Source organism: Phaethon aethereus (genome assembly GCF_964289735.1).
Source record: "Phaethon aethereus genome assembly, chromosome: 20".
Lineage (NCBI taxonomy): Eukaryota > Metazoa > Chordata > Aves > Phaethontiformes > Phaethontidae > Phaethon > Phaethon aethereus.
In genome coordinates this window covers 6,414,555-6,437,762 of record NC_138596.1, presented here as the reverse complement: position 1 = coordinate 6,437,762, position 23,208 = coordinate 6,414,555, and the positions used below count along the sequence as shown (strand labels likewise).

Sequence of the window (23,208 nt, the reverse complement as noted above, 5' to 3'; positions counted from 1 at the left end):
TCAAACGGGTCATCGGACAACTTGGCGCTGGCCCCAGCTCTTGGGACAAGGTCACACTGTGTCTTCCTCAAAAAAGAGATGAGGGAAATGAAAAGGAGAATTTTTATTTTTTTATTTACATGATAGGCATTTGATCGGAGTTTTTTCATAATTTCAACAGGAATCTTTAAGAACTGTATTTTTAATCAACACACCCAGAGATAAAACACTCAGCTACAGGTTCCTAGAAATACTTAGAAGATTTATTATAAAAGTAGACTTCCTGCTTCATTTTGCCCACAACAGGATTATTTTTAATCATTATTATTCAAACAATTGGATAGAGACCTAAGGGTAAAAGTCGGCCATCTCCATGTGACACGTTCACCTGCATTGCTGGCATCGACGCAGCCAAGAAATGCACTAGACAAGCTCTTGACTTAAAACAGAAGAAAATACTGAACATCTGCAAGAAGAATTACTTCTTAACTGGTCCCAGTCAAGGTAGAATGATCTTTAATGGTCTATTCTCAAGACTGAAGAAGTTTCCTTACCAAAAGGACTGGGCTACTACTCTCATACTAGTAGGGCTCATGCTGTAGTAGAAGCTTGTATCTAATGCAGGTGTATTTGGCTGTGTCAAGGGTCGTTGTTCTAAAAGGAGGATGAATTAATCTTGAGGGCTGATCTAGTGAAAGTTGTATTTAAAGGGAACAAGAACGAACGCTGAGGAAGGAATATTGATGAGCTATTGACTCCAAAAGCCAATCACTAAGTTCCAGTGTAGAGCGATGGAAAAGGCAGTTCGGGAGTTGGCTGGAGCCTAGGAAGCAAGGAAGAGGTAAAAACAAAACTTCAGAGGCTATTCCAGTTCTACAGATATGAAATCACTGCTGCCTGAGGTACTACCAACAGAAACTGGGTGACATCCAAGACCTCCCTTAAAAGTTTCTCCGGGCAATTGCACCAAAAAGGCTCCGGTTTCCCCAGCTGCTTGTTAGGATGGCGACCTTACCAGTTCTCTTTGCTCCAGCTGGTGTCTTTGGCTTCCATCACATGGAAGGTGAATGCATGGCGAGAAGACCCTGAGCTGTTCAGTTCGCTCTTATGGACGACTTCCCCATGGATGAGAATGAGTCCACCTGTTTGAAAGGAACATCCGTGCTGCTTTTTTCAAGTTGCGAGTGCTAGCTTTAAAATATAAGGGAAGTCGAAAGCGTTAAAATACAATTTTAGTGCTCTCATTTTTCTCGAGCTGTAAAGCAGACTTGTTTGAGGGTTGTTTTTACCTTTACTTATAGGCAGAGGTATGAACTGGCTGTCATCGTAGGCCCGCTCTGACCCGACAAACTCCACACATGTTGCGGTACCTGAAGCGGCACGGACCATCCTCCGGGTAATTCCACCTGCAAATCCACAGAATAAGCAAACCCACATAAAAATGAAGAGGTAGCTGCATTCCGCACAGCGGAGGAACAGTATCCGTCATTTCTCTTGGCAATGATAGGAACTTTATTATTATAGTAGATTCAGTTTTTCCTTAGTAATTTGGGTGGGTTTTTTAAATTAAGCAAAGATTTAGGATTTTCCAGCTGTGGCAGAAACTGATAAACAACTGCCTTTTGTTTGCCTTTCTGGTTCTTTCTGTGCATTGCAACATAGCCCTTTAGGAACACAAATAGTCATACACTTATGCAAAGCCAACCTTTGGTCCATTGCTCCTTTCTATAAGAGTATAAATTGCAACGAGAGCGCAGCTGACTCCAGAATTTGAGGAATGAGTGCCTTGATCTTCAGAGCACGGTAATTGCACTCACTGAGCGAACGCTTAGGTGAGCGACAGTTTAAGAGCTGATTAGGGTGCCTTAGAGGTCGCGACAACCCGAAAGCTGTGCTGGTAGCCCAGTAGTGGTTACACACACACAGCAAGTACCGCTGGTCACAACAGCCACGGCTGGGTCTGCGCTGATCTGCTTCTGTCTGTGCGCTCCCCCGGGACACTGACCGTTCTCTGACGGCGTGGATGGTGTGTCCGAGTGATGCTTGCGTAGACTTGGAGGCTTTCCTGTGTCTACTGAAATTCAGACCAATATTTAACAGTTGGGTGTAAGAGGATTTTTATTCCCCTTACATAGGGCTGTTAGGACTAAAAGTTTTATTGGCCAGGGCAAAAAAAGGGGTATATGTGAAGGGGATGCAACCTGGAAAAGACACAGTTTTGTGAGTCAATGGCAGGGAAGAGCGATTTCTCAGGGTATTTCTAGTCTGGAAGGCAAAAGGAAGATTTTTACTCTTTGCGGTCCAGATCAGACTTGATGAACATTTTCAAGGCTACAGTCAAAACTGTGGAAGGAGCACTAACATATAGCAATGGCCTGTTTCACTACACGAAGAAGGGACCAGGTAGTTTAAGACCTTCTTTACATAAAGGTCTTAAATCTCAGTGGCCTGGCAAGGAAGGCTCAATCTTACAGGGGAAGCTTCTGAAGTAATACTGAAATGAAAAGGAAAGATTCAGGAGCAGTTTTAATGCGCCTCCCCTGAACAGGTTCTAGAGCAAATAAAAATTCAGGAGGACTGTCCTTCCTTGCCCCAGTACCCCGGATTCTTTGTTTCTAGGCTAGATAGCAACTTAAAAGTAAACACACTGTCAGTCACGCATACTACCTATTTTTTATTTAAAAATATTGTTATATTAGACTCATGTGATGGACCGGTGGCCAAGAGCGAAGTGAAGCAGTTAATAACCTGCTGAAAGATGCGGTTGTAATTTTGACAACAGCACAGGAGGAGCTCCTGGTAGTAAAGTCATCCTTTCGACAAACACGAATAGCAGCGTGTTCCTGCAGGCGCCGCACGACGCAGCGGACATAACGCTGCCTGCGTTAGCCTCCGCCCTCGAGCGAGACGAGGGAGCGTATTTCGCAGAGCAAACTACCGTGACTTACCGGTGTGAGAGCCGGGAATGAACCACAAGCAGCCGTTCTCCCGCGTGGCATCCTCCAGGGCGATCCAGAACCCCAGGATCCTGCCCAGAGGTTCCGTGTGCAGGAAAGTGGCATCCTGGTGTGGGGTCACTGCAAGGAGGCACAGTCGTGAGGGTTTTCCGATGCCCGAGGGCTCCAGGACTGCTAGGATGGCAGCAGGCTTGTTCTCCCCCACTCCTTGACCTGCCCTGCCCACCCATCTGGCACACACGTTAAATTGCACGTAAATACTGCCTTTCAGCCTGCTGCAAAGGTAAAAGTGGCTCTCTGTTCAAGTTGCGTATGAGGTAGAAAGATTTCTGGAAAACACGGATGGGTTTTAATAATTTTAAGAAGGTTTGGACCACGAGACTCACAGGCTTAAGTCTGATTCTGAGCCTTAGCCTGGTAATATTCCTTTCCTGAAGGAGTATTATCTGCAGCGTGATATAGAGATAATACGAATCTTACCTTCACCGCCAATGCCAGGTTGCTGCAAAGAAAGAAAGGTGACGTGTGAAGAGAGGAGTTTCACAGCTTCCCACCTAACAGGGTCTTACTTGAAGTGACAAGACGACTTGAGTTACTGTACCTTGAAGATATACATGCTTTGCACAACTACTGGTCTCTCAAGGCCCAGTTTTCTTCCCAATTCCTGAAAAAACACGAAATAAAACAAAACTCTCGGAAATTTATGTTTGCTGTTTTGTGCACCCTACAAAGCACTATTCTTTGAAGATCTTTAAATTTCCTTTTAAGGACAAAGTTACTATACTTCGGAGTCTAGAATGTTTCTATTAACTACCCCATAATTTATTTTTCCCAGACTATTCTTGGAAACGGTAACAGCTCACCTGCACCTTGGAGGAGTGGGTGATTTGCTTGAAGACAGGATCATAAGCATGTAAAGCTAAGGGGAAAGAAAAGGCTGAGACTGAAGATTTCATTAACAGAAGGGAACTCTGCAGCACCCGATGATGAGCTGCAGAGACAACAGCCAAGCAAGATAAATTGCAACCAGAAACTTTCATCCCTCCCAAGAGTGGATATACACGGTTATCACACCTCAGGTGATAGGACACTTGCAGATATTTACAATCTTCTTTAGAGTCCAAAAATATAATCACTCACAAGCCACAGCTATATACAAAAAGAGTGTATAGAGTGAAAAAAATTGAGTATTATGTGATTACATATTATATTATGCATATGCTATCGTGACAACCACTATACACAACCCTGAGGCAGATAGGTGAATTCTCCCTTTAAAAAAAAAAAACCAAACAAAAAAAAACCCCAACAGTTCTTAAGACCTACCAAAAAAGTAATTACTGCAAAAATGAGCTAGGGCTTATTTTTGGTGCCCTTCGCAGAGGACCACAGCCTGCAGGTCAGAGCTATTTGTGCACAGGCGCTTGCTACAGCCCAGCTCTGCCAAAACCATACAGCAGGCTTGGAATCGCGCCTCCGTCTCATCGCGATCCCATTTGCCACAAAGACACAGGACCGGGTCCAGCAGGGGCTGCTCCCGAGCAAGGGATGAGGCAAGACTCGACCGAAAGGAGCAGTTACAAAAAAATAAGTCCCGAGAACCCTTTGAATTGTTAAGTTGCTGAGTCAGCAGGCATCGACAGTTCTTTCACTTCCCCTGGGGAAAAGCTGAAGTATAACAGAAGGGGGGGGCTGGGAGGGGCAGAGTATTTTTCTGAGAAAACCAAAGAACCAAGAACTCTCAGTACTGAATTTTCAAGTTTAGCAAAGTTTAATCTGAACAGAGTTCACGTGTGTGTTTGACGATGCAGCGAAACCTGCTCTCGTTTTCCATGTATTGTTTAAAAAGAAAAGGGATCAAAATGCAAGTTCGGTAGCTGGGAGAGAGGAAATAGGTCAAACAAACCAGTAAGGGTAAAGAAAAGGTACTGGTGACACCGAAGGAGGGAGGACAGCTTCGGCGTTGGCAATGCACCACTGCACAGGACACAGGACACAGTTTGACCTGTGACCAGTCTTAGGTGGCAGATCTCTTAGAGCAATCTCTCACATAAAAGAGACAAGGGCTGAAGTCCAAACTTTTGCACGTCAGTGACTCTGAGCGATGCGCAGCTGAAAAACCTCCTAGAAGGGTTTTTTGCAAAGGGTCATAACAGAAGATTTTGAAGTCCTTTCACAGCAGAGGGCGAGGGGCAGCATGGAGAGAATTGCAGAGACCGTTTCAGAGCAAGGTGGGGAAAAGCTGACTGATGGGTAGAAGTCAAGTTCAAGAATTTCATGCAGCAACCCAGAGTGAAACAGCCCGGGGTTGCAAAAACAGGAGCTGCATGGCCACACGGAGTGAGGTTTGAGGGGTTTGATGCAGTAGTGCCCCGAAGCACAGAGAAGCAACAGATGAAGGAAGAAGTCGTTTCTCTGCTCAGATAGCTTTCAACTCAGATGGCCAAGGTCATTTATAGTGAGTAGGTTTGGAGAAATCCTCAGGTCTGAAAACCACATCCCTTTTGTCCATCCCTCTCAAAACCCCATCCTTTAAACGTACCGTGGCCAATCTTGCTGATGGATTTCTCCTTTGGAATTAGAAAGTTACCTACAAAACAAAACCAGAATTTAACATAGTTTGCGAAGCAGGAATCATCCCTAGACCTGGAAACTGGCCCCCGGCTCCTCCTCCAGCCTTCTCCTGTCCCCTCCCTGGGGCTAACTCAGGCCAGGGCTTACCTCTCTCATCCAAAGCACCTTTCTCAAAGAAGAATCTAATCTTGTCTCCACTGGTTAGGAAATAATCCGAGCTACCCTGCCAGGGATAAGAGCCCAGTAAAGATAGTATCCTTGTAAAAAATAAATGAACCTTCAATCAGAGCATTAATACTCACCTGCATCTTTTTTCCGCATCAAGCGGCAGCATAAACAAAACGGTCAACAGAAATCATTCATAAAAAGGCTTTGCACAGTGCTACGTGTCTTGGCGTTGATTAGGACTTCACAAGACCCTCTCACATAGAGGCTACCCTTGCTTTTCTTTTGCTAGCTGCCTGGAAAATAACCTATTTTCTGTCTGCAGAACAAGTACAAAGTGATCCGAGAGAACTGCTTGCGCCTACCGGGGCAAGAGTTGTGGGGGCTGAAAACACAGCAGAGCCACGTGCCCCCTCTCCTCCTTCACCCTCCGATAAGACCATCACCAAACATTTGCAGAAAGCTGGAGATGTCTCGCAGCGTTACGTGCCGTTAGAAGAGCCACCTTCCCCCAGAGCGAGTTCTGAGCTGCTATTTGCCTTTTCCCCTTCTCCTTCCAGCGCTCCGACGGGGACAGCCCTGCCCTTCCCAGTACCTGCGCCTGGAGCTGCTCCTCTTCCTTGGTGGAGAACTCGGTGCGGCAGTGCAGCGGCACTTCCATCTCCGCTATGATTCTCTGAATCTGGTTCCTCATGCTGTCACACTCCTCTGCAGTGAAAAAATGCTCTAGGACAAGGAAGCCATCCTTGCGGAACTGGAAGAGACGGGGTGACTGCTCTCCTCCAGAGTCCTCGGGGGGAAGCAGCCCAAAGCAAGAGAAAACAGTTCTGGCCCTTCTCTGTGCCTCAGCTCCGTGTGAAAAGCATCCCAACTTCAGCTCTGCAGCTGGACCACCTCCTCTTAATTTCAGGAGGGGTTTCTATTGTAAAAAAGGTAGTTCGTTAACAGGCTTAGATTCCACGCAGTTAAGAACAACGTATTTCAACTCCTCAGTCCACAAAGTAGAGAAGTTACCATCGCTAGAGCCTTTGTGGCTTCAGGATATCTTATCTAAGATGTGCAACCAGCAACTATTAAATTACAAAGTCTGCTAACACAATCAGAGCAGTCATACCTGGATTACAAATGAGATTCCTTCACAAGCTGGAAAGCGTTGTTTACTCTAATGGAAAAATCCCTGGGGGATTTCTCACGGTTGACTACACAATGTAGTCAACAAAACGAAGTGAACTCTGTTGGCACTGCTGTTTCTTTATATAGAATACCCTGGAGATTATCCTTTGACCAGGCAGATTTCGACTTCACGTATTAGAGCTGAGCAGCGGAGACAAAAGGGCACGAGAGAAATTCCTCCAAGAGCCCTGCAGGACAAGTTGCCCTCTGGAAGACTTTGTAGCCACAACAGGGTCCTCACACACTCAAAATGAATGTAATACAAGAAGCTGAGAAGCATATAAAGTGTTTGAAAAGCAGATCTTTGCTGATCACGGGTTAACTAACAGTGACTGTATCTTACAAGTCCTGTTGCCTGCCTGCACTAGAGACGTGCTCGGTCCCCAGGACGTAGCTCCTTACCTGTTGGACCTGATGCTGGGTTACAAACGCCATCAGAGGCGGAAGCTCCCAGGACCTCACCAACAACACCACGATGCCACCCAGGCTCTGCAGGGCTCACTCCCCGCCTCTTCACGTGACCCTTTTCCCAGCATGTGACAACAGCAAGCGCTGGGCAGCCGGACTCTTGCACAGCCGGCAGAGCTGCCTCTCAAAGAATTTGGTCTCCATCTCTGGCCATTTGCTCCTGGCAGGGACGTTTGAGGCTGCAGAGTTTTGCTGTGGCTCTTGGTGCTATTTAAAGCACACAGAAACGTTCTGCTCAAGTGTGATCACAAACTCGATTCACTTCTTAACTTGAAGGAAGAATCACTGTTTTAATTAATAAATAACCCAGATTAAAAAAAAAATAGAGCAGCTCAACTGGTAAACACAGTGGTAAAAGAAGATAAGGGGGGGGTCCAAGGGGGATGCAAAGATCTGGAAGCTTTGAAACAAATTTAAAGCGGCAATTCGGGCTCCTACAAGAGCCCTTTCTGTTCGGTTCGCGCTCGCCCGAAAGGGACTTCAGTGACCCAGGAGATGGCAAACGTCAGACTAAAGGGTGATGAAGCTAAAGAGCTTTTACTAAGGGTTTGGTAAAATTCATAGAGAATTTATCTGCTATTGTCATTCACAGCTGCTCTTTGGCCACGTACACCTTCACTTGCTCGGCTCGCTCTGCTGCGGCTCCAAACGTGCACGTGAATAGGCGACCCCAAAGCCACAGTTCACACCAGAGGGAGAAAAATGCAGCAACCAAATCCAAAAGGCAGAAGAGCGAAGAACGGGTGCCAGCCCCGCGGTGGCGCTCCCCGCCAGCGCATGCCTTCCCCCAGCGATCCCTGGGGAAGATTTTTCTCTCCAGAGAAAAATACGTTTAGCTCTTGCGGGAAACCCTGAAAACATCCTTTCAGCAGCACTCCACAAAGAAATAACATCTTGGGGGCCGTTGTATGCATCACTCGCCTCACCGCGGGGGGGAAAAAAAACCCACTAACGTAATGAAGTAGGGCAAAATGCTCATGGGAGGGTGTTTACTTCTGAATATATTTGCTAGCAACCATCTTAAAGAGGTGATGTTTGAAAAAAAAAAAAAGTCCTCTATTCTGTAAGGGAATCAACTCTGGATAAAAATCCATCCCCACCTTGTTCAAGGTTGGTTTTGGTTTTTAATGAAAAGCGAAATCAGTGCTTTCTCTTTTTGAGCATTTACAGCTTACGTTCAAGCGTCTCTGCACACAGAAGGATATGAATTTAGTGGTTTAAAACGCTAAATTTTGCAAGAGAATTTAATCACTGGGCTACAAACATGGAGGGGAAATAATCAACCTCCAATGCTGCAAAATGCAAAAAATAATCGAGTAGTGCCTCCATCGTGTTAAGAGTCTCACCAATGGATGGAGCTGAAGTGTTTTGAGGGACGATGTGTAACCAGTGGGAAAAAAACACTGCTGCAGCTATTGCCTGCAAGTCGACCTCACGAGGACAGCAATCCTGGAGAAAGATGCCTCTTTTTTTTTTTAAACACTCTTCCATGCCACTCCTCGGTCACTCTCTCCGTTCATTCGTAATGTCATGTACTTCTCGTTCCCAGTCATTTTTTTTTTTTCCCCAGCAATTTAGCATGTCATCTTTCCCACTCTCCACTTTACACACTGTTCATGATGTCAGAAGCTGTTTTAAGTTCACACACGTGACGGTAAACCACAGCTTTCCTGTTCTACGGAGTTTTGAGCAATAAAAACAGCAGATCACAGCACACGACCCCACAAGTACCAGCAGGCAGCTGACTGCGTGAGCTAGGAGAGGCAGCCCGTCCGGTTACAGGGGCCTTCATCAGCCTCCTGTACTTAGGAGTCCTCCAGGTCTTCACACTCCAGACATGCTCCTATTTTGAAAGGCCTTTTTCAGCAAGAGGAAAGCCACCCCCACCACACAATGCCCCAAAAAAGTCAGAGAAGGATGTCACCTTTGTAAATACCTTCTCTTCCAGCAAGTTTAAATAAGGAAGGTAGAAAGTGCTCAGATAAAACTGGGAAATGGCCCCCTTTTCCTTCCCTTCCTGCCCCTCCGAGAGCTCTTTTGCAGACTGTTAAGCCACATTTTCTCCTGTCAGCTCCACAAGAAAACTGCACTTCTGGCAAACTCCGTTGGAGGCTGCCAAAGCCCATCCCACGTCTGCATGACAAGTACAGGAGTGAGCATCATCGGGCACATGGACAACCCTGCAGCAAAGCCCAGGTGTTTCAAATGACTTTGGCACAGTGATCCCAATTTCCTCCTCAGTAAGAGTTCCTGTTGAAACCATTTGGAGCCAAGCCAGCTCACCAGTTCAAGCAGCTCAGCATTCTCACCAAAATTGCTGCTGTTGGAGCTGCCAGGGTTATTAGGTGAGAAAAAAAATTTCAGCTAGATCTCTTGTCAACTCTCCTGACATCTTCAATATGATCAGGAACGAGTGACAGAGTATTTAATGAGAAACAAGGAGCACAGGAACAACATCAACAAGTATTTAAATAGTATTAAATAGTATATTAGTATTTAAAATGGCATAGATACTTGAATACTTTTTTTTCCCTGTGTATTGACACACCTTTCAGGTTATCAGAAGCCACAGAAATGCAGTAATTTTCCATCAAGAGAATTCTCATTGTTATCAACAAGTAAAAAAAAGAAAGATGGTTACTTTCTTCAAAAATCAGCAAGGTGAAAAGCCTATGGTGCAGTAGGGCTAGAGGATTTTACTTGAATAAAACAAATATAGTTCCAGCTGCCCCTTATTGCATCTTTACTCTATGCTTTTCAATTAGCTATATAGAAAGTTTGGAATTATCAGGATTAAAAGTCTTTTTACAACACCAAAGATCAGTTCTCTACCCTTGGCTCTTTCCCTATCACTGGATTAGTCCTGCAGGAATCCAGCAAGTACCAGTTTTCTTTGATAGCACCTTTCATCTTCTCCTTCTGCTCAACTATTTAAAGAGCTGGTAAATCCTTGCCAAAAGGAGCTGCAGTCCAAGCCTTAGATGGCAAAGGGCATTTTGTCCTCTCCCTTCTTGGTTCAGTCCTGCTAAGCATTTCATTAAAACTCATCAATGCCAATAGGCAGCATCACAGACTATCACCTTCCACCTGATTCACAGCTGCTCACATTTTCTGGCACTGAAGTGGGGCCAGCATCACTGTGGTCAAGTAGTCTTGGACAGAGGAAGCAAGGGAAGGCAAAACACAAGAGAAATACCTTTCTCTACAATAAATGAGCTGCACAGAAACTCGGTCTGAAAGTTACAGGCTGATTCTCTGCAACACGTCGTGAACACACTCAACTAGGAAAGATGCTATCTGCCAGCATTTTCAGTTGCAAGGGTGGTGCGTGGGGTAGGCACACAACTAGAAAACACACGTAATTTGTTACCAGTAGTTGGCTGAAGACACTATTTCTATGGCAACAGGCAGCTTCTCCGTTGACTTCAGTCCCTATCCCCTTCCGAGGGAAGGGGAGCACAACGTGCATTTTGAAAACCCAACTGAACTTCTGTAAGACCATGTAGACAATACTGCAACAGTCTTATATTTGGCAACGTAAACTGTATCAGCCATTTGTTAAAGTGATGGTGAAATACATAAAGCAGTCCAGGCTTGTCACTGAGCAATACCTCTTCTGCTGTACATCTACTTTTTGCTTTTTCATAAAGGAACGTCATAATCCACAAAGATTTACTCATGTGATGAGTAAAAGCCCAATAATCCTACACAATAGTTGGAATTATGAACATCTGTCTTCTGAAAAGTGAGATCGTGAAAGGCTAAGTGCCTTCGTGTACAGAAAACTTAAGAAAGCAGACATAAAGGGAAAATGCAAATTAAAAATTAAAACTTTTATTCTGTTAAAGTGTCCAGTCTTACAAGTCTTTCAGAGAAAACAATAGCAGCCTTCAGTGCTTAAGGTGGAGGTGCTGTTGATCAGTTGCCCAAACAATCCCACATACAAAGTGAATGTCATGATTCTGAAATGTTACATCAAGTCGCAGGTCTCAGATGCCAAACCACAACGCTGCTCGTACATTTACAAAATGGGAGTGAACAATGTCTAAGCCATGAGTAGTGTCTTGCTTAAATGGACACATTTGTCAGCTATAAAAGATGACTCAGGCCCATTAGCCCCCTTCTCATTAAGTCTCCTCTAGAAAAAGTTTCCCCCATTGTTCAATAAAATTCCTTTAAAGGAGACAGAGGGAGGAAGGGAAGGGTAATTCCAGAAATCTTAAATTAAGCCTTTCTTTGTGTGAATTCACGTGAAGTTCACCTTTGCTATTGGGGTCTAACAATTCAAGTACAGCTGCTTTTGAAAAGGGATGGAAGAGATGAGACTTCCAGAGGATTTCATACTGCCGAAGCAGTTGAGTATTATCCTACTGCTGCAGGGGGAGGGATGGAGGGAGAGAGGTCTAGTCAACCAATACTCTTGTCCCAGTTCTGCTTCATGCACTGTTAGAATGCAGGTAAGACAGAAAACCCCCTGTTTTGGCACACGCTTAGAAAAACTACAGGATCCACTGTGTGGCCAAACAGTGGGGAAAAAGCCCTCATCTTAAAGTGCAATAAGGAAAAAAAAACAAAGTAAAGTTTAAGCAATAGTTTTACTAGTTACCATTCATACAGCCTTACCTTAGGTAACATTTCAGAGTGGATGACTCTACTGTTTACAGTATGACAATATTGTTGGTCAGCGAGAAGTCACAACAAAAGTTAAGAAATCTCTCCACGGTTGAAAGAAAAAGAATAAAAGAGAACAGCTGTCTTCAGGCAGAGACTATTACAAATATGCTTGAAGGAGCAAGTGCCTCTGTGGAGAAGTTACATTAATGTATCTCTAGAGAAGGCACAGCTATTAATGAGAAAAAAATTTACTCCTCCCCAAAGGTCTAAAAAAATCCAAAGAACTCCAACCATGCGAGTCCCTTTCTAAAGCAGAAAAAAGGGTAATGAAAGGAAACAATCACAGCTGTTGAATCAATACTACTTGAAAATTTTTTCCATACACCTCATCCTCTGCAAAGGATATGTTATTGTTCCCAGAATTCCTAGAATTTGTTAGAAAAAAACCAAACCAACACCCAAGGACCTCAGAGTGGTTCAGCAACAGAAAGCCACTTAATACTATTTATGGTAACGAACACCAAGACCTTATTAAAATGAAGTGAGCTAAATGGAGTTTATAAATGGTAATAAGAAAAATAAAAAATGAGGTAGGTTATTATCAGGAAGTGATAATTAATACTAAAGAACACCACATCATGAAAGACACCTGTAACAGCTATTTAACCAGACTGGCAGAGTAAATTAATTCCAGCTGCTGAATTAACTGAGGACCAAATAATAAACTCAGAAAACAATCTTAAACAAAAAAACTACTTCAGCTAACATTCCAGTGCATAGTTTCAGAGATACAGCAAGACTTAACATATTTAATAGGTTTGGTATTCCTTGTCTTTCAGTTGGTTCAAATAATTAATTGCAGCTTACTACTTTTGGGGGTACTTAGCAGGAAAGGTAGAATTCCATTTTACTAACGTTCAGTCCTAACATGGGATGAGTGTGCTTGTGATCTAGAGGGGCTCCAAGAACTCATTCAGCTCAAAAGTGCTATTAAGGAAACAGTTGGTTTTAATTCAAGTTGTTGTGTGGTTTAGCAGCTAATAATCTGGTTTGCTACTATAAAGAGTGCTTTTAAAAGCCTGTCAGGAGAACAAGACACTGACCAGACTGTCGATTGTCTGCTTAAGTTGAACTTCTTTTCTGGGCATACAGATCAGTGTCAGAAATAAAACCCCTAAACTTCAGTTTGATGGAACCTTAAAGGAAAAAAATACAATATATACTGATTGAGTACTCGCAAATGAGGAATGACTGTTGATGTAAGCTCATCCCTCAAAGACTGAGCAATCCAGACAAGTATGGGAAGTGGATGACTCACTCTGCTGTGGGTTGAGTTTCGCAGGAGTCCTGAGCAGTAAACACATTCAGGACCTCATATTTTAGACCCTATCCTTGAAGTTTTAAAGCTTCTTCCATCTCATCATACGAGACTGATACTCTGGAATCAGTATCTATTTGAGGGAAGACCAAACACATATGAGAAGTAATATATATTGCTGTCTTCCAGAGTGGCAATGTATTTTTGTGCCACCTGTGTTTCTGGTACAAAAAGTTACTAAAACTGCTCATTCCCAGTTTTGCCATACAGGAAGCTATCTCAAGCCCTAGCAGCCATGACCGGAAAAAGCTGAGCTTGGAACATTGTGAGAGCAGCAAAAAACTAGTGTTTTCATGCATGATCAATACAGGCCTGTCTTACAATTGCTTTGTAGACCTCAGGCATAGGGCAGTCTCTACTCAGCAAGCTGCAGGAGTATAGGTCTGTTATTTGATCAGAAGTTAGAGACAGTCTCTCACTTCTAGCAGAATAGCCTATTGTCGACTTGTCCTATGGACTCAGCACTGAGATACATGGCGATTCAGGAGGCTTGCAAGCTTCTAGAAGCACTGCAGCATACCTTCAGGAGCTGCTTATAGAAAATTCTAATGTAGCTGTGTAAAGTTTAGTTTGTATAACTAAGACCACAATTAGGATCAAGAGTCAAAGCACTCACCTACAATGATCTAGACATACAGAAATCTCTTTGCTCCTGTAAGCTAGGTATAAATCCTGTGAGGTGCTTTGCCCTTTCAGCCCTACCTAGTCTAAAATACATGTGTTGTAAACCAGTTACCCAGTGGCCTTCAATACAAAACAGAGTTCAAGCCTCTATTCAGCAGCCATTACTCTCCAGCACTATCTTCTGGCACATAGTATGGGGGTGGAGGGTGTCCTTCACCATCCAAACAGCCCCCACACCCACCACAAGGAACCGACTGGAAAACAGCACTACTGTAGCTAAGCCTGAAGCTGTTCCTGCTTTACCTAAGAAGCATTAAGTCCACCGAGCAATTTCTGTCCTCTCTGTTGATCCAAAATGCTTGTGCAAATAGAACAAGTAAAATCCAAGAAGCATCAGCATCAACACTTCCTCATCTTTTCGGCAGTGGCCTCAACTCTAACACAATTTCAAGACACTAACTCTGTTAGAAACAAGAAGAGCTTTTACAATACCTTGCCTTCCAAATAAAGAGATTTAATTATATTATTCCATGGACTGTTTAAACTTTTCATAATGAATAAGCTAAGGGAGCCAGAATTTACATCTTTCTTAAAAGCAGTTCTATAAACAGATCTCCTGGATTTTCATGTAGCTTTATTTAAGCATCTGAACATCAACAAATCCAGAACCCAGTTAACATTGTTCATGGTTTCAGCATGTTTAGTGTATATATTTCATATCTTACATCTGATGAAGAAAGAATGCCACAGTGTGCCTTATTGCCCCAATGTCCATGGGATCACGACGATTTGCTAAGCCAGGGCACTCACGGGCAGCTTGCCAGGAACCACTTCGGAGATGGCTGCAGCTCCCCCCTTCTGTACCCATGGGAGGCCTCCAAGCTTTTCATGCCTCAGCTTGCAGCACTCCACCTTGGAGCCAACCTGTTGGTCTGATGCAGAGTATTACAACCAGAACCTGCAGGTCCATGAGCCTCCTCTTCCTTCTGATAGAAAAGAGCAGACTTAAGGTGTACTGTAGGCACACCTTAACCACCCCACCTTAAGGACATGATTACCATTAGCTATTACAAGTTACCTACCTCTGCCAATGCAGAAGGTTGGATTTTTTTTTTTGTTAAACAATACTCAACAGGTCAGACTTGTTTCAGTAAAGACTGCTCTGTCCCAGGGATCTAGAGGAGCTCAGTCCACAGAGGATTCTCATACTGCTCCTTAACACCAAGGGAATGAAAAGGGGAAGAAACAGGAGGACAGGTTTCTTTTCCAGCACCAAGTTCAATCAGTATTAGCCTCTTATTTAGGTCAAGAGGTGTAACAGGAACTGACAGCTGTTAAATTGAGGAGGACAACAGAAAAGAACAATCGAGCAGCTCTGTAGACTGCATTCATGAAAAACACTGGCAAAGCATCTAACAAGTAATGGTGGGGGGGGGCAAGAGGTGAAGAGGTGCAGAGGAAACCTGAGTGTTCCTCTTTACTAACACCACCAGCCCCAGGAGAGACCCCAACACACTGGCCAGTTGTATGTTCAGATTTTATAAGTGACAAGATACCATGAATTTAAAAGTAGCTTAAAAACTTTAAAAGCCAGATCCTGAAGCTACTCAATGCTTCTGGGAGAGTAGATTAGACAGTCCCACTGCTTTTTATCCAAATATTCCCCCAGGTGCACTATAACCATCCATTTCAGAACAGGTTAAAGTGCCAGAATTATGTCAGTTAGTGCCTCCAGAACATGAGCTGGAGAAGGATGCTATACGATCTACTCATCAGCACAAGTGACTTGAAACTGTTAAAATAGTGCAATCTTAAATGAGCAGATAAGAGTTTGCAGGGTTTGGTTTCTTCTCCAGGGGCAGAGAAGGAGGTGTGGAGTGCAAAGGGGAAAAGACAATTAAAAAAGATCCTGCATTCAAGCTAATGTCTGAGATCAGGTTTATCCCCCAAATCCTAATGCCAGCATCTAGATAAAATCAGCTGTCTGTATCCTATGCCACCCCACTGTGGGGCCTCACTGTCTGAATCTGAGTCAGAGAGGAACAGTACCAGGTGTCACAGGAAGAGACGGAGGTTCAAGAGGTTTCCTAGTCTCTTGATCTTTGCTTGCAGGCCACTGGACACACTCAGTCCCTGACATGTTTAAGCCCCATTTGGAGCAATGCAGCAATCCCCACATTTCATTGTTTCCTCCATTCAAAGGTAATTTCTTCTTACCAGCACCATCCGCCTCGCCCCACTTCCTGTCCAGAACAACAGCAACACCTCTTACTCCCAATGGCCCTTGGTCAGAGGCCAACTAATCTGCCTTGATCCTCATCCTGATCCCAAGCTTCCCCCATCCTGCACCTGAGGCAAGACACCACCTCATTCAGAGTCATGTTCGTTCAGGGACTCCTTGGCTAGTCTGGTAGTGATCGGAAGGGAGAAAGGGGAGGATCTGGGGAAAAGGGGACTGGAATGGCCTTTTGTTTCCATCTAGTTGGTCAGAGGCTTTCCCCTTTTTTCAGGGGTTCAGGCTTGCTCTTTGTCTGCCCTCCACAGCCGCTCTTTGACTTCCAAGGGCAGCGTGTTGAACAGGTCCTCCTCTACTACAAGCCCGCTGCGTTTCAGCAGAGGACATTCTCCCAGCTCCACAGGCAGGCACTCCAAGCGGTTCCCTCGTAGCTCTATCTGCGACAGATTTGTCAGCTCTCCAACCCGAGATGGGAGTGACTGCAGCACATTGTTCCCCAGGTTCAAGGTTCTCAGCTTCCTGCACTGGAACAGCTCTGGTGGGAGACTCTCAATCTAAAAAAAAAAATAAGGAAGAAATTTTTTACAATGAGGGTGGTGAAACCCTGTCACAGATTGCCCCATCCCTGGAAACATTCACAGTCAGGTTGAAGGGGGTTCTGAGCAACCTGATCTAGTTGAAAGTGTCCCTGCTCATTGCAGGGGTGTAGGACTAGATGACCTTTAAAGGTCACTTCCAACCCTATGATTCTATGATAAGCGAAGTCACCAAACAGGACATATGCTCATAAGAGAGCAACAAGCCCACACAATGCTTCAAGGTTTACAGAGCACTATTTTCAATCATCCACTTCTCCCTTGAGTGAGCTCCAGCTCTCCACCATAAAGACTGTTCAAAAAGTAAAAGTCACTACACCATGATGGTATGGATTCCTCTTTCAGACACTGCATTAGTTACAAGAGATCTCTAATGATGGTGGCTAAAGACGACAACATCACCAATGACAGGATTAGAAGGCCAGAAATCCCCTCACAGCTGGCCTATGCTGTCACATGCTCCCCTCAGTATTTAGCTTCTTTCCATTCCCAAACCCTTTGTGCCATCATTGGAACATAGCCTCTTTGCTCTAGGCAGCCATTGCACAACAGGTGTTATACCAAACGCCGTAAGGACTGGATTTAAGTCAGTATTCCTAGTTTCCTGTAATAAAAGCAGAGGCTACATGGCTATGATCTCCAGGCCCCGAGAACTGGGACTATTCTTCCATCATTTCTGTAGGGCTTTGAAGTGTTGCAAAGACTCTCTACACTCCAAAACACAGGTTTTTGACAATGCCAAAATGCAACAACAACAAAAATGAAGCCACCAGCTGTTAGCTTTCCCACCACCACCTTCATGTATCCATGAGTCACTAATTTAATAAGGCTTATTTGTATTAAAGCCTTTTAATAGTCCAGTCCTCCCAAACAATTTCTAGGAAAACAGTATGGCTAAGGTTTAACAAACACTAGACTATGAACTGAATGTAGCAATTCAGTATTCTCCTCATAATTCAAAAGCTCATCTTGGAGGCTATCATTTGCCTTTAAATGCAACCGTGTCCTTTTAAAAACTTAAGTTATGTGTGAGATCATTCATGACTAAATTAGACTGTAATCAGTTCAAAATGAGATTGAATCCAAGGAAAAGCCAAGATGAGACCAGAGCAATTAAAGACAGTTCAATTCAGTCATCATTACTGGTACTGTTGAGTGTTTTGCAAACAGCAACATGCAATCAAACGATCGCCGACTCTTGAAAATAAGTGTTATTTAAGGGATAAGTACTAGTTTAGGAAGGAAGCAATGTACAGCTTGCTTCGAGTGGTATATTGGTTACCAGCCAACTCCAGAAGTCTCCATTTGCTAAGGCTGCTGAGCTAGGCGAGGACATTTGACATAATTCCTGGCCTTGGGAAATGCCAGCCTACCAGTTCCTTGTTTCTTGAAGTCACTGTTTTACAGTAAGAAACTAGGCTGTCAGAGCACCAGGGCAACTGTGGCCTTGCCCAGGCACCTGCAGAGGACACAGAAGAGCTTAGCTGTTTCACTGGGTCCGCATCACCTTTTCCTTCAGAACCCATTGGAGGCAAAGGCTGCTCCAGCCTTCCTGTTGCATTAGTGTTTTCTTCCAGAGAGAAAAGGGTGGTGCCACTCTCTGCTGCAGAAAATGGAGCTGCCTCTCCTTTCCATCCAAGAGAGGCTCCACCCCAAGACTGCAGAGCATATATTGCAGATTAACCCTCAGGAAGCTGGGCTAGGAAGGTTGCCAGAAGACAAACAGCACAGAATTATCTGCGTCCTGAACAACAGCTTAAGAATCTTCACGACTCCCTCATCTTTGCTTAATGCCATCCTCAGAAACTGCCTGTATCAGCCCCACTTGCCCTTGAGAAAATGTTTTGTGTTGTAACATAATAGGAAATGTGCGCATACCATGAAGTTTACCAGAGTTTAAGCCACCCATACAAACAGATGCACAGCCACGCAGTCTGTTAGTGCTGGGAAAACTGAGTGAGCAGCTGTTAAGCAGCAGCCATTCAGCTATTCCAGTTTGTCTGCCATTACTCTTCAGTGGTACAGACTTGAACTTTCAGACACCAACTTCAAAATGCTGGCTGGAGTTTTATGAACCCTGTGTAATACTGAACTGCATTAGCAATTAATACTTGATTTGAGAGCATTTCCCCTGTGAAAAGCCAAACCATACTAGAGCTGCGCTGTCTGGCTCTCACAGGCAATTTGACAGTGTTCCGTTATGAATACATCTTGCCAGTAGCAGAAGGGATCTCGATACCTTTACTGTGAAGGATAGTGAAGACAGTGAAAGCCTGGACTGCTCCAGGACAATTCTACTGCATATTCCCAGAAGAGCCCAGAAGTCACTAATTAGATCTGCCAGCAATTTGTAGTTATGTTACAGCCTTTTGCAACTTCAGGTGGTAATAAACTCCAAGAGAAAGAGCCTCTGAGGAATTTGCAGACAGCATGAATGAAAGCTTCAACAAGACATTCAGCTCAGCACATCTCAGCTCACCAGCGTGCAGTCACAGGCTGATTTTTGTGATACATGGTAAATTGAGTCTCCTTAATCCCAAACCCAAGAACAAAGATTCAGGAAAAAACATGGGTACAGTTTGCTTTAAGCAAATACATGCCCTCCAACACAAGCCAAGAGACAACTTGTGGTAATCAGGCAGCACAGCCCACTTGGTCATCCCCTCTAACCTGCCCTCCACTTAAACAGACTTAAGACGCTTAAGGTTTAGACTTCACCTATCTGGGATTACACAAGAAAACCCACAGCCATCATACTGAGGCATAGCAAGGTGCCATCACATTCCTTGCCCTCTGAAAGTCAAGGAATTGCCACAGTTCACACTTTCACATCTAACTGCCTGCCAATTGATAAACCTGGTTTAGTTTGTTCTGCCCTGAGTAAGGACACTGCAGAAGATTGCTTTGCTCTCTCTAAAGTCAACTCTGTGAAACAAGACAATGTGTTTTAAAAGTGAGAACTTAAGAATCCTTTTTCGTAAGTCTGTCCATATCCAACTTCTCACAGAAGTGCATGCTTACAAGACCAAACTATGGAGTATTCCCTGGAAATGCAAAGTACTATAAGCAAAGCCTGAAGCCACACACATACATGCCCTTAAATGGCTGCTGCCACAGTGTATGTGCATGGCTGAATTACACATGCTTAAGCACATCGCTCTAGACTAAGACTACAGCTTCTCAGCTCTCCATTTTAAGTCCAAAACTGATGTCTAGAGACTACAAACTTCCAACTGCAGAGAAGCAACTGACAGGCAGGGTTTCTAGAAAACAGCCTCCAATTGCCACTTATAAGCAGTTTCACTGTTAAGAGAAGAAATGCTACAGAACAAGGACTGTGAAAGACTTGGTCCTGGAGTTATTTGAAATGTTTTGTCTTAGATAAACCCCTCAGAAAAAAAAAGCTTGAGAATTTAAATAGAATGGCAGTGCCAGGAGTATTTCACACACCATCATGGCATGCTTAATCACACATAACAGAAGTGCCAGGGTTACTTTTACTCACATAGGAAAGCTGAGTGCCTTGCTCACTTACCCGGTTGGCTGTCACAGCTAGATTCTGCAGGTTTTGAAGAAGTCCAACATCTGGTGGTATGGAAGTCAGATTGTTGTGGCTGAGATCCAAGTACCGAAGTTTTCGGCAATAGAAGAGCTGGGTAGGGATCTTTTCTATCTTGTTACGATTCAGGTAAAGGCGCTCTAAATTGGTTAGGTTGCCTATTTGCATGGGGATGTAGGCAATGTGGTTATACCACAGTTTAAGGCAAGTGAGACGATGTAAGTGCTGGAAGCTGATGATTTCCTCGATGGTCTTCAGGTTATTGTCCTTCAAGTCTATCTCCTGCAAATTGTGGAGGCTAAAGATAGAGTGAGGAATGCGTTCCAAGTCACAACGGATCAGCTCAAGTTCTGTCAAGTTGACCATTTTCTTAAGGCTGTTGAGAACAATGAGCTTGGTGCCCTCATTGTTGATGGAAAGCTTCTGAAGATGCACACCAACATCTGTCACCACCTGTGGCAGCTTGGTGAGGTTACTCTTCAATCTCAACACTTTCAGCCTCTTCAGCTCCCTCAATCCATCTATCACAATGTACCGGTTGTTTTCAGCACTCAAATTCCCTGTCAGGTGAAGCTCCTCTAGTGTCTTCAGGCTATAAATCCAAAGAGGGATCTCCTTGATGTCTGTGAACTTGATGTGAAGAGATTTCAAATTCTCCCTCAAGAAGGCAAGGGCTGGAGCCTCAATTTTGGCAGCTGTGTGGTAGAGCCACAGTTCCTTAAGGCTGGTGAGCTGAGCAATGCTTGGGGGAATAGTGACATCAGGGATAAGCTCCAGCTTCAAGACCTCCAGCTCAATGAGGTCAAAGACAGTGTCAGGAATGCCACTCAACATGAAGAGATGCAGTTCCAACTTATCCTGGGAGTTCTTGGTGATCCTCTGGCGCAGCTTCTCCAAAGTCCACTCATTGTTGAGGTTCAGCTGCCGCAGTTTGTTCTCACTCACCTCTGACAGAAAGACAGCAAAGCGCTTGGAATAGAGGGGGTCATACTGGTCGATCAGATGGAGCATAAAAGCAAAGTCATTTTTCACATCAGGAATGTCACTGTAACTGCTCTCCTCCCGGATGGACTCAAAGGAGTATTTCTTGAGTGATCGCCTCAGCATCCACCAGAGCGTGTACACACAGATCAAGCCATAGAATATCACCAAACTGATGTAGAAAGATGCCAAGATCTTGAAAAGAGTAGCCAAAGGATGAGCACAGCGGTACATCCTGTAGCCAGTCAAGCTCTCAATGTCAACTTTACAGTCAACATCAAATGTTATGTTGTTGACATAGTAAACAGTATAGCAGATGATCAGAATGAACTTGATCACTTTGATGATGGTCTGCCTCATATACAGGCGATAAACTATATCTCCCTCTTCCACATGCGTGCGGAACTTCTTCACTTTCTCGAAGAGCGCTTTGGCCTGTTCACCTTCCTTTTTGTCCAAGACACCAGTCTCAGAGCGGTCCACAATCCCTTGCTCAATTCGAGACTTTGTTCTCTGCAGCATGGGAACAGTGGCTTCCACATCCTCACTGACCGTGGAGGATTTCTTGTCCATGGAGCCATTCATTTTCCCAAATGCTGGCTTGGTATCACTCTCTTCCACCACTGTCTCAGATAATGCCCTCGTTGTCCACGGAGAATCAAAACACTTAAGCAAAATAGACACAAAGTGCTCCAGCTTGGAGCTGGTCCTTGGGAATTTGAACCAGAAATTGCTACAAGCCAGGAATATGAGTGTATGTAGCAGCACCAGATAAGGAAAATACTTGGCAAACCAGTGAAGACGGTTCTCATAACACACCGCATCCACATAGTTATACTGGTGCCGGTCCAAATCATATCGGATGCCCGTAGGCCCTGTATCAGTAGAGGGAACAAGACTAGAATTATAGTAGGTACGTTCTGGGGTTGTGGCTGTCCAACCTCTGACTGAGTCATTGCAAGAGTCTTTGGTAACCCATTTACAGGGCAAACAAATCATTTTGTCCTGGGTGACCTGAAGCGTCCCTCCAAACACTGCAATCATCAGCATCACTATGGAAATGTAGTCCGTGAAGACATCCCACCATGGCTTCAGGATGCGGTATGCTGGCTGAGTGTCAGCAAAGTAGCGCAATTCAGTGACTGGAATCATGATTCACCTGAAAGGAAACCAGAAGCAGGCATTACTAGCTTAAACTGTTTTGTTCTGCTTTTCAAGAGGGCATCAGGAAACTCATGTTAAATGCTAGCAGAGCAAGACTGGAATTAGCTGAGACCCAGTTTCAAGTCACTTTTAGACCAATGAATGAGGCTTCCTGTGAGTAATTTGCTACAGCTGAGACCGAAGTTAGTTTGTTGCCGTCTTCCCTGACAGAAGAACTGTCACAAAACATCAGAACTAGTACTTATTAGCAGTCTGTGGGGCAAGACAGTCACACCTAAAGCTCACAGGACCAACTTAAACTAGCCTGCCAGACCAGTATTTGGAAGTGTACTGTTTTATCTAGGGATTTTGTTTCAGCGATGAAGGAATTTGCCAGCACTGTTAGAAGAGAAAATCCATGCACAGAGCATAGTTGTCATAAGTCTGTTACTGTTTTCACCAAGCTAGAAAATATTTCTAACATTTGTGCAGTTCTCAAACTGTAGTGTCAAGGAAGAGGATTTACATAATACAGTTATATTTCCTATAACCACTTTATTGATGCAACTCAACATCACATTGATAAAGCAAGCTGAAAAGAGAACAAAGTTGCCTGATGTCATGGCTTTTCCTTCCATATAAGTGAGTTTTGGCTTCACCCCTTTGCATTAATTCTCCAAGGAAAGATCAGCTAGTTACTTGCCCTCTAATAGGTTCAGTACTGAAATCCTCTAACAGCTGCTCTTTGTCTTATTTACTTC

At 44.2% G+C, this 23,208-nt stretch overlaps 2 protein-coding genes across 2 annotated transcripts; both read right to left on the bottom strand.

Annotated features, from left to right (window-relative positions):
* Nucleotides 1-660: 660 nt before the first annotated feature.
* PHYHD1 (phytanoyl-CoA dioxygenase domain containing 1) lies at nucleotides 661-7,460 on the bottom strand (the record flags this gene model as incomplete). The annotated part of the gene is given in 12 exon segments (XM_082009014.1): nucleotides 661-802; nucleotides 995-1,121; nucleotides 1,269-1,385; nucleotides 2,928-3,056; nucleotides 3,417-3,438; nucleotides 3,538-3,600; nucleotides 3,800-3,855; nucleotides 5,479-5,526; nucleotides 5,658-5,733; nucleotides 6,271-6,401; nucleotides 7,251-7,385; nucleotides 7,388-7,460. Coding segments are annotated over 12 exon segments (1,029 nt in total). The 3' UTR covers nucleotides 661-750.
* Nucleotides 7,461-16,446: 8,986 nt separating this feature from the next.
* On the bottom strand, nucleotides 16,447-22,456 carry LRRC8A (leucine rich repeat containing 8 VRAC subunit A; the record flags this gene model as incomplete). The annotated part of the gene is made up of 2 exons (XM_082008883.1): nucleotides 16,447-16,722; nucleotides 20,300-22,456. The coding sequence occupies 2 exons, from the start codon at nucleotides 22,454-22,456 to the stop codon at nucleotides 16,447-16,449; spliced, it is 2,433 nt and encodes an 810-aa protein (XP_081865009.1).
* Between the last annotated feature and the right edge of the window lie 752 nt (nucleotides 22,457-23,208).